The sequence below is a fragment of the Gekko japonicus genome, unplaced genomic scaffold (genome assembly GCF_001447785.1).
Source record: "Gekko japonicus isolate JY-2015 unplaced genomic scaffold, Gekko_japonicus_V1.1 scaffold3062, whole genome shotgun sequence".
Taxonomy (NCBI): domain Eukaryota; kingdom Metazoa; phylum Chordata; class Lepidosauria; order Squamata; family Gekkonidae; genus Gekko; species Gekko japonicus.
In genome coordinates this window covers 70,911-87,734 of record NW_015167147.1, presented here as the reverse complement: position 1 = coordinate 87,734, position 16,824 = coordinate 70,911, and the positions used below count along the sequence as shown (strand labels likewise).

General features: G+C 45.9%; 2 protein-coding genes across 2 annotated transcripts in view; one reads left to right on the top strand and one right to left on the bottom strand.

The window, feature by feature from the left end:
• The window catches only part of CCDC43 (coiled-coil domain containing 43), an 11,598-nt gene extending 476 nt beyond the window's left edge, over positions 1-11,122 (top strand). The window contains exons 2-5 of the mRNA XM_015413078.1: positions 3,858-3,945; positions 7,082-7,217; positions 8,859-8,923; positions 10,319-11,122. Of these exons, the coding sequence (XP_015268564.1) occupies positions 3,858-3,945; positions 7,082-7,217; positions 8,859-8,923; positions 10,319-10,506 (477 nt within the window). The 3' untranslated portion in view covers positions 10,507-11,122. The remainder of the gene's footprint in view (positions 1-3,857; positions 3,946-7,081; positions 7,218-8,858; positions 8,924-10,318) is intronic.
• A 3,722-nt stretch (positions 11,123-14,844) lies between these two features.
• MEIOC (meiosis specific with coiled-coil domain) overlaps positions 14,845-16,824 on the bottom strand; it is a 35,322-nt gene continuing 33,342 nt past the window's right edge. The window contains exon 9 of the mRNA XM_015413077.1: positions 14,845-15,120. Coding sequence (XP_015268563.1) covers positions 14,891-15,120 — 230 coding nt within the window. The 3' untranslated portion in view covers positions 14,845-14,890. The remainder of the gene's footprint in view (positions 15,121-16,824) is intronic.

The window sequence follows — 16,824 nt, the reverse complement described above, 5'->3', positions numbered from 1 at the left end:
CCCCCCCCCCCCCCCAATATTTTCTTAACTATTTTATATGCCAAATGAAGGAGCAGCCACGTGTTGGGTCAGGCGACCGAGCTTCGTGGTCCAGCATCCTGTTTCCAGTCAGGCAGCCCAGAGAAACCCACGAGCAGGGGGCAGGCAGCAGAGAGCCTTGTGGTTGCGACTCAGTGACGGGGGTTTGGAGGACCAGAGTTCGAGTCCAGGCGGGGCACCTTTTAAGACCAACGAAGTTTAATCCTGGGGACAAGCTTTCGTGTGCAGGCTCGTACCCAGACTGACTTTATTGGTCTCGTAGGCGCCCCTGCCAGCCTAGCAGTTCGAAAGCAAGACATTGCAAGTAGATAAAGAGGGACCACTTCGGTGGGAAGGGAACAGCGTTCCGTGCACCTTGGTGTTTAGTCATGCCGGCCACATGACCACGGAAACGTCTTCGGACAGCGCTGGCTCTTCGGCTTGGAAACAGAGAGGAGGTCAGACTCGACTGGCTTTCGAGCAAGGGAACCTTTAGCTTTACCTAGGCGCCCCAGACTCAAACTTTGTCCTCCTGGTTCAGGCCAACAGGGCTAACCTGAATTTTAGTTTCTGGGTTTAAGAGGGTCCTTGCCTCTGCACGTGGTGATGCTGTTAGCCACTGACAGAGTGAGCTCCCGTCTCTAGTTCCAGCTCCTGCCAACTAGCAGTTCGAAAGCAAGAAATTGCAAGTAGATAAATAGGTACCACTTCGGTGGGAAGGTAACAGTGTTCCGTGCGCCTTGGTGTTTAGTCATGCCGGCCACATGACCACGGAAATGTCTTCGGACAGCGCTGGCGCTTCGGCTTTGAAACAGAGAGGAGTCGGATTCAACTGGCTTTCTTGCAAGGGAACCTTTACCTTTTTAAGCTATACTCCTGCATCTGGGGGAACACTCTGCTACACGCTAACTGCCCATTTAATAGTAAAAAGCCCAGCAGAACTTTAACTAACAAACTTTATTGTAGCATAAACTTTCGAGAAACACAGCTCTCTTCATCAGCTGCAACTGCCCACTGTGTGAGTTAACCAGTGTTCCCTCTAAGATGAGTTGGTGTGAGCTAGCTCATAGTTTATTAGCCTCTGGCTCACAGGTTTTTGTCTTAACTCAAGCAGGATGGCTCCAGAGCAAATTAATTTATGCAGTAGCCAAATCGCTCACTCAGAACTTTAATGCCAGGAACTCACAAAGTAGAATTTTTGCTCACAAGATTCCACAGCTTAGAGGGAACATTGGTTAAGACTACTTTTTGTTTGTCCCCAGTATGCTGAGAAGGTAACCCTGAGTTCTAGCTTATGCCCTGCCCCAAATTGTATTAGTCTTTAAGGTACTGCTGAACTCCTCTGTTCTACTGCTACAGACAAACACAGCTACCCATCTTTATCTGTCTCCTGAATTCTAGTGTTGTGGGACAGGGAGAAAAGAAAGTATGTTTGCTTTCAGCATACCACGTGTAATTTTGTAGGTAGCAATCATGTTGTCTCTTAAGTTGCTTTTTTAAAAAGTGAAGTATTTATGCATTTTGAATGCATATATGCATTTTGAACACATAGGTTTCTCAGTTTGTTGTAAAGGCTTGGAAGTAACTAGTGTCTTGTGTAACACAGTGGCTAAGATGCAGAATGTTGAGTCAGAAAGTCCCTAGTTGAAATGTCATCTGGCATGACTTCACTACGTGATCCTTTGAGCTTCTCTCTCACTCATACAAAAACACACACACACAGGCCCTCCCATCAGCAACATGACCTGTCTGAGATGGTCTTTTGCCCTGCAGGGCTTGATGACAGAAATCTACCCTGCTAAGTGCAGCTCTGCTGTCTTTGGATGTCCCCTTATTATCAACCCGTGATGTTTTAACAGCATGGCTCTCCTGGGCATGGTTATGCAAAAGTCCAGCCAGGTTCAATGGGATTTTACTGTCTCATAAATGTGCTCAGGATCATAGCCTCTTTCCTATATTTTCCTTTTAAAAAGCCACACATGCTAATATCAGCTGTAATACATTTCATAGGATGTGGTTCTGCACTGTAACTGTCAGGTCTTGTAGTTTTTAAAAAACGAGTACTGTCTTTTGTCAGGAATTACGTCCATTACTTGGGTGCTTCCTGTTCAGTCTAGGGAGCAAGGAGGACAAATTCCTTTGTTTTCTCCAGGCTGTGGGGTGGGAGATGTGTCTGTTGCACACTTTGGTCCCTTCAGTGAATAAGTAGGCTCTTTTAAAAAAATTAATGCTTTATTAAAAATTCAAAATTTTACATGTTATAAAAACAAGAAGAAGAGATTGAATTTATACCCCGCCCTTCACTCGGAGTCTTGCGCGGACTCTAATCTGGGAGAACCGGGTTTCATACCCCCCTCCTCCACTTGCACTTGCCTGGATGACCTTGGGTAAGCTGTAGTTCTGATAAGAGCTGTCCTTGATAAGAGCAGTTTCTGTCAAGAGCTCTCCCAGCCCCACCTACCTCACAGGGTGTCTGTTGGGAGGGGAAGGGAAAGGTGGTTGTAAACCGCTCTGAGACACCTTTGGGTAGTGACGCTTGGGGTATAAATCCAATTTCTTCTTCTCTTCCCCTCCCCACAACCAGACACCCTGTGCGGTAGGTGGGGCTGGGAGAGCTCTGACAGGAACTGCTCTTTTTCAAGGACGGCTCTTGTCAGAACTATGGCTTGCCCAAGGTCATCCAGCTGCTGCAAGTGGAGGAGTGGGGAATCAAACCCGGTTCTCCCAGATTAGAGTCCGCGCACTTAACCACTACACCAGACTGGCTCAAAGGAAGATGAAATAACTCAAAAAGACAGATAAACAAAAATATTACAATAAATACTGAAATCCTAATACAATATATATATATATAAAATCGTAAATTCACAAAATCTTTATAATGTTGCCATTCTTCAAACGTCTGTAAACATAGTTTTCATCATTTAAAATATAAGCATATCTCTATACCAGGATCCAGAAGGTAAAATATCTTTTTTTCTGACAGAAATTGTAACAGGATACCAAACACTGACAAAATTATGATCCTTTCTTCCTGAAAAAGGGATTGCCAAGTGCACTGTTATTTTAGATAATACAAAATATGACCATATTTGAGTATACTATGATTGATAGAGGTAACTAATTTTTCAAGTTTGCTGCTACTGCGGTTCTCACTATAGACAGCAATATTGAAATTAATTCAGACTGTGATTCATTTGCTATACCATCAAGTCCCAGTTCTAATAAAAACATCTCTGGGGTAACTGTCAAGGAAAACTTTGTTATTTGAAATATGTGATCCTTAATCTGACTCCAGAACCTTTGTAAAACAGGGCACGACCACCAGCAGTGAAGATAATCAGCTCTTTGGCCTTATTTTTTATCGCAGCACAGGCTTACAGAAGCGTAAATACAGTGCAACCTGGTGGGAGGGTAATACCAACGCATCATCAGTTTTATTATTTGAAATTTAATAGAAAAAAATCTTTGATTAGGCTCTTTAATAAAGTTATCACCCTCTAAGATTAAGGGCTAGAAGGTGCCAACTTTATTAGAGAACATCTTTGCTAAGCCACAGTCTTATGTATAAATATGAGTACTTACCTTTTCGTGAATGTTATAGACAAAATCAAGAAGTGTGATACAGCACTCAAGAGTGGCACACCTGAGGACCACCTTTGGTTTCCTCATAACAGAACATGCAGCCCTGTTTTCTCTTTGCTCAACATAGGTATTGCCACAGGACTTAGGGAGATTGGCTGGCAGGCCCCATAGGAGTGTCTAAGAGCTCAGTCTTTTCATCGTTGGGCGAACTGTTCTCTTTCAACTGGAAAAAAAATCTTTCTCCTCTTAATCAGGATGAAGATGTGCTGCAACAGGTTTGCAGTGAAATAGTAAAAAGGTGGTCAGAGACCCAGGATGTTGGAACCAAAGAGAAGAAAGAAGGTATTTCATGTCACTCCTTTCGACATCGCTGTCATGGTTGGTGATTGATTTCAGTGTTGTTTTCACGCTTCTGGCCAACAAAGTCCATATTTCCTGTTCCGTCTTCTGCTATTTCCCTCCTCACACTTCTACTTTCTTGCATCTGTTTTCTGGGACAGCTGGCCTCTCTTATTTATCAAGGCAGCTGAGCTCTTTTTGAGATCCCTTCTCTCAAACATTTCTGGATCCATGGAAAGGACGTGTTTTGAGGATGGATTTACGCAGTGTCATGTAGAACATAAGAGAAGCCATGTTGGAATGGCCCATCCAGTCTAACACTCTGTGTCACACAGCGGCCAAAACCCAGGTACCATCAGGAGGTTCACCAGTGGGCCCAGAACTCCAGAAGCCCTCCCACTGTGGTCCCCCAAGAATACAGAGCATCACTGCCCCAGACAGTGTTCCATCTATACCTTGTGGCTAATAGCCACTGATGGACCTCTGCTCCATGCGTTGATCCAGTCCCCTCTTGAAGCTGCCTATGCTTGTATCCACCACCACTTCTTGCAGCAGTGAATTCCACATGTTCATTACTTTGGGGGTGAAGAAATGCTTCCTTTTATCTGTTATAAACTTACTGTTCATGTGTTGGGTGGGGGGGAGAGGATGTTTCTGGAAGGAAGGGCAGGAAGTGAGGAAGACTTGGAGAAACGACGACTGAGGGGTGACATGATTGAGGTTTATTATGCATGGGAAAGAGCAGGTAGAGAAAGAGGTACTTTTCTCCCTTTCTCACAATACAAGAACTCGTGGGCACTCCATGAAATTGCTGAGCGGTCGGGTTAGAACGGATAAAAGGAAGTCCTTCTTCACCCAAAGAGTGATTTGGAATTCACTTTCACTGCCACAGGAAGTGGTGGCGGCTACAAGCATGGAAGGCTTCAAGAGGGAATTAGATAAGCATATGGAGCAGAGGTCCATCAGTGGCTATTAGCCACAAGGTATAGATAGGGACTCTGGGGCAAGGGATGCTCTGTCATCTTGGTGCTTGGGGGGGTCAACAGTGGGATGGCTTCTAATGTCCTGGCCCCACTGGTGGACCTTCTGATGGCACTGGTATTTCTGGCCACTGTGTGATACAGGGTGTTGGACTGGATGGGCCTTTGGCCTGATCCAACATTGGCATCTCTTATGTTCTTATGTTCTCTTAAGACTGAGTTGTCTAAGGGAGCAGCAGACGTTTGAATGGCCAAGGGTGGTGAAGTAGCGGGTGCAAAGGTTATGGGCAGAGGGATGCTTTGGGATATAAGAAGTATTTTATGCCAGATCCAGGATTGAACAGGAAAGGACTGAAAGAGAGGCACCATGTGGTCCATATGAGAAAAAGAGTGAAATAATATGGTGACTGACTTCTGGACAAGAATGCCAAAAAGGCCAGAAAGGAGAACATTGCAGTGGGCGAGGCAGAAGATGACTGAAGACTGGGAACCAGAGCTTTTGCAAAGGAGGCAGAGGGGCAAGGACGCAAGTTTGAGATGTCGCGTGAGGAGAAGCCATCTGACTGGGTAGACAGTGAGTGGAGTGAGGGGGATCAAGGAGTCAAAGGTGAGGCTTTGTTTCTAACCAGGGTGGGTTTTGACAGTTCCAGTGAGTACAGGGAGTGTGCGAGAAACCTCGGAAGGAACAGTCGTGCCTCATTCTTTAGGCCACCCACACAGATAGCCATTGTATGTGTTAAATGTTTCTCTGTGTCAGATATAAGATGCATGGTTTTCTCCTTCATGGTTTAAGTGTAAAATATTGTCAAGAACTTCCATCAGAAGCTCTATAAAAAGCCGTATGATGCATGGAATGAATGAATTTTATTGTTACAGCGCATAGCCAGCAATATAAAAACCATAAAAGTAACTTACAATAGCCAGATGGTAAAACTTCCAGAGTACAACAAGGTTAATAAGGGACAGCACTGTACAATCGTTTTGATCACTAAAACCAGACTTAAGAATACGCTGCAATAAAGCACAGTAAAAAAGAATAAAATAAAAATGACAAAAGTAGCAGTAGAAGTTAAAATCAAGCAGTCCTAACCCAAGTGACAAGCAGAACACTGATGAGCTTTTACAACCAAGGAGCAAAATTTCGCAATCTGATGGAGCGCTATATGTTCAAAGTTAGAAAACAAATTCTCTATCTTATCTTGATCTGAAGTGCCAGCCAAAAAAGGATCAATAAGTTTTGTACGAGCCTCGTCAAATAATGAGCACCTCAGGAACACATGTTCCTGGGATTCGATCTCCCCCGACGCACACATACATAACCTCTCAATTCGGGGAAGTTTTTTGAATTTACCCTCAAGAACTGCAGTAGGTAAGGCAGAGCATCTAGCCAAAGTATACGCCCTCCTGCATGGTGTGCAGACTCTTCTGAAGAAAGGTCTTTTTGTCTGTACTGTGTCATCTACAAATTGGAAACTACTGTGATAGAACTATCCACCTTAATGGGTTGTAGCCAATGCTCCCTCTAAGCCTTGGAGTCTTGTGAGCAAAAATTATACTTTGTGAGCTACTGGCGTTAAAGTTGTGAGCGAGCGATTTGGCTACTGCATAAATCCGTTTGCTCTGGAGGCCCTCCTTCCTGAGCTAAGAGAAAAATGTGTGAGCCAGAGGCTAAAAAACCACCGCTCACACTAACTCAGCTTAGAGGGAACACTGGTTGTAGCCTGCTGACGGGAGGAGCGGCGACATTGCTCAGTTTCCCTTTTCATTACAACCCCCCAAACCAGAAGGCTTTTTGTAGGGTCTTTTCCCTCTGCTGAGGGACCCTGTGAGCATTTGTACTTGGGGGGTGAATGGGGGGAAATGATATTTTAGAGTTTGGTTTAAATGTTTAACTCTTTTAACATTGGTTCTAAACAATGAGTCCTTGGCTTAAAATAGAAGCAACCCCTTCTTTCTCTCCTGCAAACTAGTCTGTCCCCTTTCCCCTCAATCCAAGTAATCTTAGTGTTTTGGCAGTGCCGTGACATCATCATCAAGCCTCCGAGGTTGAGCTTTACAGGAAATGCCGGTTGTGCTTGTGGAGGGACTGATGCAGGCCCCCCGTTTGGTGGTCTTGCTTATGCATCTCCCTGGTTTGACTCTCTCCTCTCCCCCTGCAGACGAGATCCAGGCCATTGCCAGCATGATTGAGAAACAGGCACAGATTGTGGTGAAGCCCAAGGAGGTCTCAAAGGAGGAGACCCTCCGGAAAGCTGCCCTCCTAGCCCAGTATGCAGAGGTGACCGATGAAGAAGAATATCCTTTTTATGCCAAAAATTCCGAAATCCTCTTCGGCTTTTGTGTGACGGCTGGGTTGTCCCTGGGGCTGAAGTCCTCGGCCAGTCTCTTGTCTCCTTTTGTGTTTCAGAATGGATACCGCAACACAGCCTGAAATGCGGGGCTTTCCTGTTTGCACAAAGCCCCCTTCGTCCCGCGGGCCTGAGGGAGCTCGGTGAGCGTGCAGGTTCATAGCGCGAGGTCTCAGTTTCCCAGGGGCTCTCAAATGAAGAGCATACAAGGGAAAGGCGTGGTTCATTGGCCCCAGGCAGTGTACGTAATGAGTCTGAGGGGCAAGCTGAATTCTGGGCGAGGACCAAAAAAGGTTACAGCCTAGTCGCTCTCAGGTAGGGTGACGTCACCGGAAGATCAATGATCCCAGAACAAGACGTCATGCTGGTTGCTCGCATAGATGACTTTAAAAAAAAAGGACTAGATACCTTCATGGACTATCGGTGATGGCTGGGGAAAGGGCCTTCCATGTTCATAGTGCTAGACAAAGCTGGTTGCCTGCTTGAAGTTGTAAATGGATTTTGGAAAGCCTGCAAAGAAGTGCCCTGAATGTTCCCAGAGCCAGGTGTGGGAGGACAGAACTTTGGTTCCCCATTTGGTTTCGCGATCCTTACGTCTGGGATTGTGTTTGGGTGGCCGAGCAGGCAGCAGTTCCCTTTGAGGGGTGAACGAAGAGCGTGTGTGGCGTGGAACATCTCCTGCAAAAGGGGTTGGGAGGAGATAATAATAATATCTTTTGATTTAGTAATCGCTCGATCCTGCAGAGCTGCTGGCTCTGAGCGATTTACAGTTACACACAGGGGTCATTTCCTGCAGGAGCGCACAGGAGTGGCGCTCCGGCAGTAAAGAGCCCAGGGGGGTGGGCACATGCAACAAGCCCCGCCCCCTGATCCTGGTAGCCCTCAGTCAGAGCAAGAACCAGCCAGGTAAATTGCAGAGCTCCCCCCGCCCCCCCGGTCCAAAACAGTCCAGTGGCACCTTTAAGACCAAGTTTTATTCAGGTACAAGCTCTCCCTCCTCTGTGAGGACAGATCTGCACGTCCCCCCCGCCCAAAATAGCTAGCAATCCAAAACAGTCCAGTGAAGCCGGAGCGGTGGGTGTTGCCTTCTGACACACTTTCGGTGATGTCAGGTGGTGTGACATATGCAAATAAGTTATGCTAATGAGCTCCTGTACCTCTTTTTCTATGACATAACCCCTGGTTACACATATTAACAAGGGACTAACAATGATTCATAGGGGGTAAGGCAGGACAACATATAAATCTTTTTAAGTCGCACACGTTTGCAGCCGACGGGTTTTTTGTTCAGCTGTAGACTTAGACTTAGATCAGGCAGGATGTGGCTGGGCGGGATAGAAGCCAGTGGCAGGAAGAGAAGCAGGGTGCCTGTCGGCTGCGTTCCCTCCTGGTCTGAGGCCCAGGGTGATGCAAGACATGGCAGATACACCCCCCCCACGGGCAGAACGGAGGACCTCACGCCCCTGCACACCTTCCCCGAGGGCTGTAGGCATGTTGCCCATCCCTATTGGGAAGTCTCCTTCCTATTACAAGCATTCTTTATCCCATGTAATCAAAGTAGTCATTGCATGTCCTTAACTCACCCCACCGAGGCTGACGTTCAAGATGGTTCTGGGGCAGCGGCGGCAGCAATGACCATCAGCTCTGAAAAATGTATCCTTTCTGGACTGCTTTCCTGAAGCCATGCACAGTCAGTAAGGTCAGGAGGGAGATTTGACTTGAGAGGGAAAATGGCATCATGGGGGGGAAGGAGGACTACCCCCCACAGCCGCCTCCTGTCCGTAGGGCTTGGTCTTCGCATCGTGTGGGACCTCTGCCAGGGTTGTTGTTTTTTTGAGAGGCTGGGAATCTCCTTCCCTCTTGTGGTGCTTGTGGAAGAGCTTATGAGGTGCGGTACCCTTTTGCATGAACGATCTTGCCTGTTTCACACTTTTACAAATGAGATCAATTGGATGGGCAGCTTTAGATCATGCGGCAGTGGAGTTGCCAGCTTCATGTTGGGAAATTCCTGGAGATTTGGGGGTACAGCCTGAGAGGGCGGGTTTGGGGGAGGTGATGGACCTCAGCACAATATAATGTCTTAGAGCCCACCCTTCAAAGCAGCCATTTTCTCCAGGGAACTGACCTCTGCGGTCTGGAGAACAGTTGTGATTCTGGGAGATCTCCAGGCAGAAACCCCCCATGCAGCAATGGCAACAAGTAATGCATAGAATTCCCTTATATTGTGTGAACGGCTCCACTGTTGGGGTTTCTCCTTCGAAAAGCCCCGTGTAGGCTTATCTTGTATAGAAAAATGTACATCCTGCCTCATTTGTTTAAGAAAAAATACTCAAGGTGGTTTACAGAAGAAAAATCAGTAATCCCAACCAGTGTTCCCTCTAAGCTGTGGAGACTTGTGAGCAAAATTTCTACTTTGTGAGCTGCTGGCATTAAAGTTGTGAGCGAATGATTTGGCTACTGCATAAATTAGCTTGCTCTGGAGTCATCCTCCCTAAGCTAAGAAGAAAATCTGTGAGCTGGAGGCTAAAATTCTGTGAGCTAGCTCACACTAACTCAGCTTAGAGGGAACACTGATCCCAACCAGTGTTCCCTCTAAGCTGTGGAGACTTGTGAGCAAAAATTCTACTTTGTGAGCCACTGCCATTCAAGTTGTGAGCAAGCAATTTGGCTACTGCAGAAAGCAGTTTGCTCTGGAGCCCTCCTTCCTGAGCTGAGACAAAAATGTGTGAGCTGGAGGCTAGAAAACTGTGAGCTAGCTCACACTAACTCAGCTTAGAGGGAACATTGAGATTCGCAACCGATCCTTGAGAAAAAGAATACTTAAGCTAGCCAGTATCAGAAGCCTCATACGCCAAGGTTGGCGCTACCTCCCCTAGGCTGAGGCAGGAAAGAAATGTGCCAAGCAAAGGTGCTCAGCTTTTCTAGCTCTCCCGCCCTGTTCAGGTGTGTTGTGGAAGACAGGGTGTTTTGAAAGTGTTTCTCCCAGAGAGGGTGTTTTGAAAGTGTGGCCGTCAAGTTCCTTGTTCTCCTCAACTTCCTTCCCATCAGCCTTGTTCAAAAACACCAACCTTGTAGACGTCGTCAGTGCCCGGAAGCTGGAGAAGGAGCACTTGCGGGATGAGTCGCAGCGGAAGAAAGAGCAAGACAAGCTCCAGCGCGAGAAAGACAAGCTGGCCAAGCAGGAGCGCAAAGAGAAGGAGAAGAAGAGAACACAGAAAGGGGAGAGGAAGCGGTAGCCGGGCAGAGTTGCCATTCTCCTCCCTGTACTGCTGGGCAGCCACCCCCCCAATCGAGTGCTCGGCGCAGCATGGGCCAGATGCCGCCATATCACCCACTCTCCACTCACTTCTTCCCCGCTCAGCAGAAGGAGCCCCCTTGCAAGCTTGGCCATAGGATTACAAAGCAGGAACTGGCTCCCTAGGCAAGAATCAGTGACTGCTTCTGTTTCGCTTGGATCACTGAAAGAAAAACCATGTGTACACCTTTTGCTGTCCAGGTATTAGGCTGACTGGTCGTGGCAACGTCTGTAACCAAAGAATTGTAGGGTGGCAACATTCCCCCTCCCTTTTTTTCTATTTATATTACCCACTTCAAGAGAAAGCGTAAAGGTGAGGGGGGGAAAGCTTGAAATGTTCTCTGTGGCCAGCAGCTGCTTTGGAGCTGTGAAGAAAAAAAAAACCCATTTCCACTGCGCAAAAGCCAGGGAGACATTTTGAAGTTGACTTCAGAGCCAAGGGCACCTGACTCGACCCTCAGCCACCAAAAAAGCAATCCAGACTTTTCTTCTTGTGGGGATGGGGCGAGAAAATCTGGGTGACGTCCACCAGCCTTGATTATTGATGTCTAAGTAAACATCTATGAACTTAGGTAGCCTGAAGCATGCTTGAATCTCACCCGTGGAAGAGTCCTAATAATGCGGCATGGGGTGGGGGTGGGGTGCTCTGCTACCGATTGGCTCACAGCATCCCAAGCAAAGCTGTCCACTGCAAAAGGCTCCGGGTCCCACACCAGAGAGGGGCCCTGCAGGGTGGTTCCGTTGGAACTGGGGAGACGGTGCTGCTTGCCTGTGGGCCAGAGGTTCTCCGGAGGTAGTGATCCGAGGGGCAGCAACGCCAGGGGCTGAAGGGAAAGGGGCACAGCTCACAGATGGAGGGGGTCAGCCAGAGATCACAGCTCCGAGGAAAGGCTTTTGGGGCTCAAGCAGTGCTTGGCTTTCTGTCCTCTCAAAGCAGTGAGAGCCAGTGAGAGAAACCACATGTGGAAGAGACAACAGACCACGTTTTTTTCTCGCAAACAGCAAGCCTGAAAAATTGTTTGAAAGACTGTTGAGCCTCAACTGAGGTTCTAAAAAGCAGAAATAATAATGCTGGTTACTAGTTCAGAATAAGGATCTGCTTAAATTGATACCTTGCTCAGCTTTTAGTGCCAGCTGGGCACAACAACATAAGAACAGCCCTGCTGGATCAGAGCTATAGTCCATCTAGTCCAGCATCCTGTCTCACACAGTGGCCAGCCAGTTCCTCTGGATGGCCGACAACAGGGCCGAGAGGCCGAGGCCTTCCCCTGATGTTACCTCCCGGCTGGGATTCAGAGGGTTTCGTGCTTCTGAATGTGGAGGTTCCCCTCAGTCACCATGGCTAGTAGCTATTGATAGACTAATTCTCCATGACTTTTATCTAGTCCCCTTTTAAAGCTGTTTATTCCTGTGGCCATCACAACATCCGCTGGCAGCAAATTCCACATTTTAATCACTCTGTGTAAAGTAGTAATAGTTCTGTAATAACATCCACCCCACTGGGGAATCTGAGTGATGCAATGACCCTGTGCTGGTGCTGTCAGCAATGGTGAGGGTGGGAGGGATGTGTGGCCAGGCCATTTTAAAATCTCCCCATCTCAGGAGCAATATGCTCCCTCTAAGCTGTGGAGTCTTGTGAGCAGAAATTCGACTTTGTGAGCTACTGGCATTAAAGTTGTGAGCGAGCGATTTGGCTCCTGCATCAATTAGTTTGCTCTGGAGCCCTCCTTCCTGAGCTAAGACAAAAATCTGTGAGCCGGGGAGGCTAAAAAACTGTGAGCTAGCTCACACTAACTCAGCTTAGAGGGAACACTGCTCAGTAGTGCTGGTTACCTCTCCAGGATACAGATCCAGGGCTCTTCCTGAGGCAGCTGAAGTTCCTACCAGGCCAGCTCCGTTTATTTTGGGAATTGCTCTGTAGAAGTTTATTTTGGGAATGATTCTGCAGCTGTCGCTGGATAGAATTGAAGGGGGGTGGAATACTGGGAGTAGCACTGTTTTGGTTAGCTCTTATACCGAAAACTGGCTCCTTAACTGAGTCCTGAGCAGAATAGCAGTAGGTGGACTTGTGTATTTGGGAAAAGGCGTTTTTCCATAAGGGAGGACACTAGAGACTTGGGTGGGTTTTGTTTTTTTTAATGAAACTTGGGAATTCAGATAACCTGCTCGACCTACAGTTGCATCAGTATATTGATAAAAAGGGGTGCTGTGATGTCACTGATGACATCACCTTCCCTGGAAAGTCCTGATTATTTGAGGGAGGTGTGGAAGAAAATAAACTGAGTCCACAACTATGGAAATGCAGAGGGTGGGCAGATGTACGGAAGAACCAGGCCCAAACCCATTCTGATGCTTATGGATTGACTCCCAGGAAAATCGGGAGCAAGTCGAGCCACATGGAAAAGCCTAACATCAAGGGAAGCTGCTTTCAGGTAAAGTGTGTCATGCAAGGAATTGGAAGGAAAACTCAGCACTGGAAAATCAGGATTACTCTCCCTTTGTTGCATCACAGTAACCCTTTTCAAAGAAAAGTGGGTTATGTACTGCAGCAGAGAAGGATCTTAAAACAGCAGTTCCATGGGAATACTTGAGGGCACAAGGGGGGCGGGGGCCGCACGCGCTACAGCCGCTTCTCCCTGCAGGTTGTGGTTGCTCACAGGCAACAAAACTATCACGTAACTGATACAGAGTCCTTGTATTGTTCCCCAACAAACATGAGGCCTTTGCAATGTGTAGACAGACCCTCAGATCACATTTTGCCAAGTCTTCCAAAGGAAGGAAACCCGTAATTGTAGGGCATAATCTTGGTACCTGCCTATCTTGCAACTGGCACAGATAAAGTACACTGGTAACAGTGCACCCACAGAAAGGTTATCTCAGCTATGTAGGGCCCCAGGCATTAAATGCATCATAAGTCAAAATCTTGACGTCAAATACAGAGAATCATACCAACTTGTGCAACAAAAGCCCGTTTATTAGGAGAGAGACTGAAGTTAGTACAATATTTTATTTTCAAAACACAACATATTTCAATGTCAAACGCAACCCATCTTTGCTCAGTGGCTACGGTGGTAAGAGTCTACAGCCAGAGGCAAAGTTCCATCAATGATCAAAATTCTTCCCTACAGTTTCTCCTGAAATCTCAATCAGTTCCTTACATCATCTACAGCAATTTATGTGGTTTGATTACACATTTCAGCATACCAGGATTTCTAAAAGCTGGAAGAATGCACATTTAAAATAGCAATGTACCTAGCCAAGAGCAGGACAGTAAATTTTATCCAGACATTATATAGTTTATGCTAGATTGTTAAAACCCAAGATCTCCTGAGCCACATAATATCAACATATTAATTGAATAAATAACTTGCATTTAATAAAAAGATTACTAAGAGTTGAAAAACATGGAAAAAACCCCAAGCATTCAACAGTGCTAAAGAATGCAGAAGCAAATGAAGATAACAAAATATACACCAAACAATCTTAAACCAAACCGGCTAAGGAGTAACTTTAAAGAAAGTGCACCTCATAACTTCCTGATACCCTCCTTAAAAATAGTAAACCAAGGGTATTAAAATAACTCTCATTATTTCATTTGCATGCAACTGCTAAGTAATTTTGATTACTTTTAATATTAAACAGAGAATATTTTATTTAAAAGAATAGACAAAAATGATTTCAGAGGGTGTTTTTTTAATATTCTGAACATGCATGGTTGGATAGTGGCTTTATGATAATATCACTAATTTAAGAAAATTTGGTCAATTTCTTTTCTTTATATTCTTAATCTGGTCAATTTCTTTACTTAAATTTATATTCCTAAAACTTCAAATCCATAAATAAATACTTTAAATATTTTTATGTTTTTAACGTTCATATTGGGTTTGTTTAGGTGTGTCTTCTTCCCGTTTCCAGATAATATGCATAGTCTACAAGAAAACGGTTTTTTATCACAATCAAAATTTGTCTATTACTAGACTGCAGCCAGAAGTAGGCTACAGTAATTCAAATTCATTATTTGAACACAGATTTGCTAATGAAACCTAGAAGAACTTTACATTCTATTTTGGCAGTTAAAAATATTTTGATTTATTTAACCTAACACATTAATTCTGCCTCATCAGTATTTTGATTCTGACAGCTGTTAACATCATACGCTTTTTGTCTAATGTTAACAGCTACTCTTCAGACAGTGGCTGGAATTAGAGTAGGCAAACTTCTGTTCGTGTTCTCTTGTTACTTAAAATGTGGAAGAAAAGCTTTGTTCATTTAAAATGTTTAGTACAGGATGACAGTACATCCATGTTGAGTCTCTCTACTTTTCCTCAGTGTTTTTTGGTTTCTCCTCTATGGATCACAGGATGGCCACTATTAAACTGTTCATACAACTTATCTTCTGGCTGGATTATCTCTTGAAAAGCTTTCTCCATATCCACTGGTCCGGATGGAGGGGTTGTTTTTGGCAAGGTCATCTGGAGAGCACACCACAGAATAGTACGTGCTTTGCGTGTTGCTATGCACATCTCTTTAACGGCCAGTGCAAGAGCAAAAACATCTGTAGGGTAGGGAAAAAGTATTTTATTCTGCTGCTCTCTCATGAACTGACTCTTAGCATCACCATTTAGGAAACAAATCCTGTTATTTTCACTAAGATTTTGAAGAAGCAATGCCCAGTACACTGAGCACAGTGGCAGATCTGCAAGAATCTATACTGTAAACTTCACAAAAGTATTGGAATTCTCCCCCTCCCTTGGGAACTTCTTTAAGACCCACGTAAAGGGGGCATGGTAAAAAATGCAGTGTTTCAAAAAGTTCATGGGGAATTATCCTTAAAACCCTGTAACAAATAGAACTAACAATAAGTGATAGTTGTCTCATACAAGATAAAGTCTAAAGATGTAGCTGGGTTAGTCTGTTGCAGCAAAAAGAAAGAAAAAGGACTTGTGGCTGTGGCATAAATTTTTCTGCACTAGAGGTATGAAGTATGCTTTCAACTGGCAGCTGCAGTTGTGTGTGAATATAGAGGGTGGAAATGATAAAACTGTGGAGTCAAAAGGCCATGAAAGAAGTACAGACTGATGTGTTTCTGCAGAAATAATATATATATGACTGCTGTTTTTATTTATGTCTATATCTAGCCGTGTACCATTAGCGATGCATGGCCCCCATCTGTGGATACTTAAATCCGCAGATCGGGGCCACATGGATGCAAAATGGATTTTTCAGCAAACTTGGGGGACTCCCCAAGAAAAATATGAAAATGTCAAAAATATACACGGGGGTTTAAATCCCCCCAAAAGTAAAGTAGCATTCTCTGCGCAAGGCAGTGGTGGCAGCAGGGAGCCACACTGGGTCCAGCAGCGGTGGCTGCACAGCCTGAAGCTCCACACTGGGCCTGGTGGCAGTAGCTGCACAGTCTGGGGCTCTGTACTGGGCCTGGTGGCTGCAGCCACACAGCCAAGGGTTCTGTGCTGGGTCTGGTGGTCGCAGCCATGCAGCTGCGCTGGACATGGCGCCACTGGCAGTACAGCCCAGGAACCGCACCAGGCCCACCAGTGGCATAGGTGCTGGCCTGGGAGGCACACTTGGTGTGGGCCTGGAAAAAATGTCACAGGGATTCCCCCGGTGAATATCGCAGGCCTAGCTGCACCAGGCCCACCAGTGGCAGAGGTCCTGGCCTGGGAGGCACACTTGGCGTGGGCCGGAAAAAATGTCACGGGGATTCCCCCGGTGAATATCGCAGGCCTACACGTCTAACTCCAAACTGTGCCCCCTATCTGTGGATACCTAAATCCACAGATAGGGGGCACACTTACCCCAAACATGTTTTTCTATAAACTAGTCATGCCTGCCACATGACCACGGAAACGTCTTCGGACAGCACTGGCTCTTCGGCTTGGAAACGGAGATGAGCACCGCAACCCTAGAGTCTGATTCGACTGGCTTTCGAGCAAGGGAAACTTTACCTTTACATTTAGGATGACTGCCTAGGTTTGCAGAAAAATCTGAAAAGTAAAAAAAACAAAAATAAAACATCTGGGGGCTTAAATTCCCTCCCCGAGTAAAAAAATCTGAAAAATCTAAACACCTAGCCGCATGAGAAGGACCTTGTGTGGTTGGGGATTGGCTAGGCAATGTCAGGTGTATTGTCTCTCTGGAAAGGTCAGGGGAAAAGACCAAGAATGTTCACATGAAAAACATGTTGCTTACCTGTAACTGATGCTCTTCGAGTGGTCACCTGTGCAGTCACACACTTGGG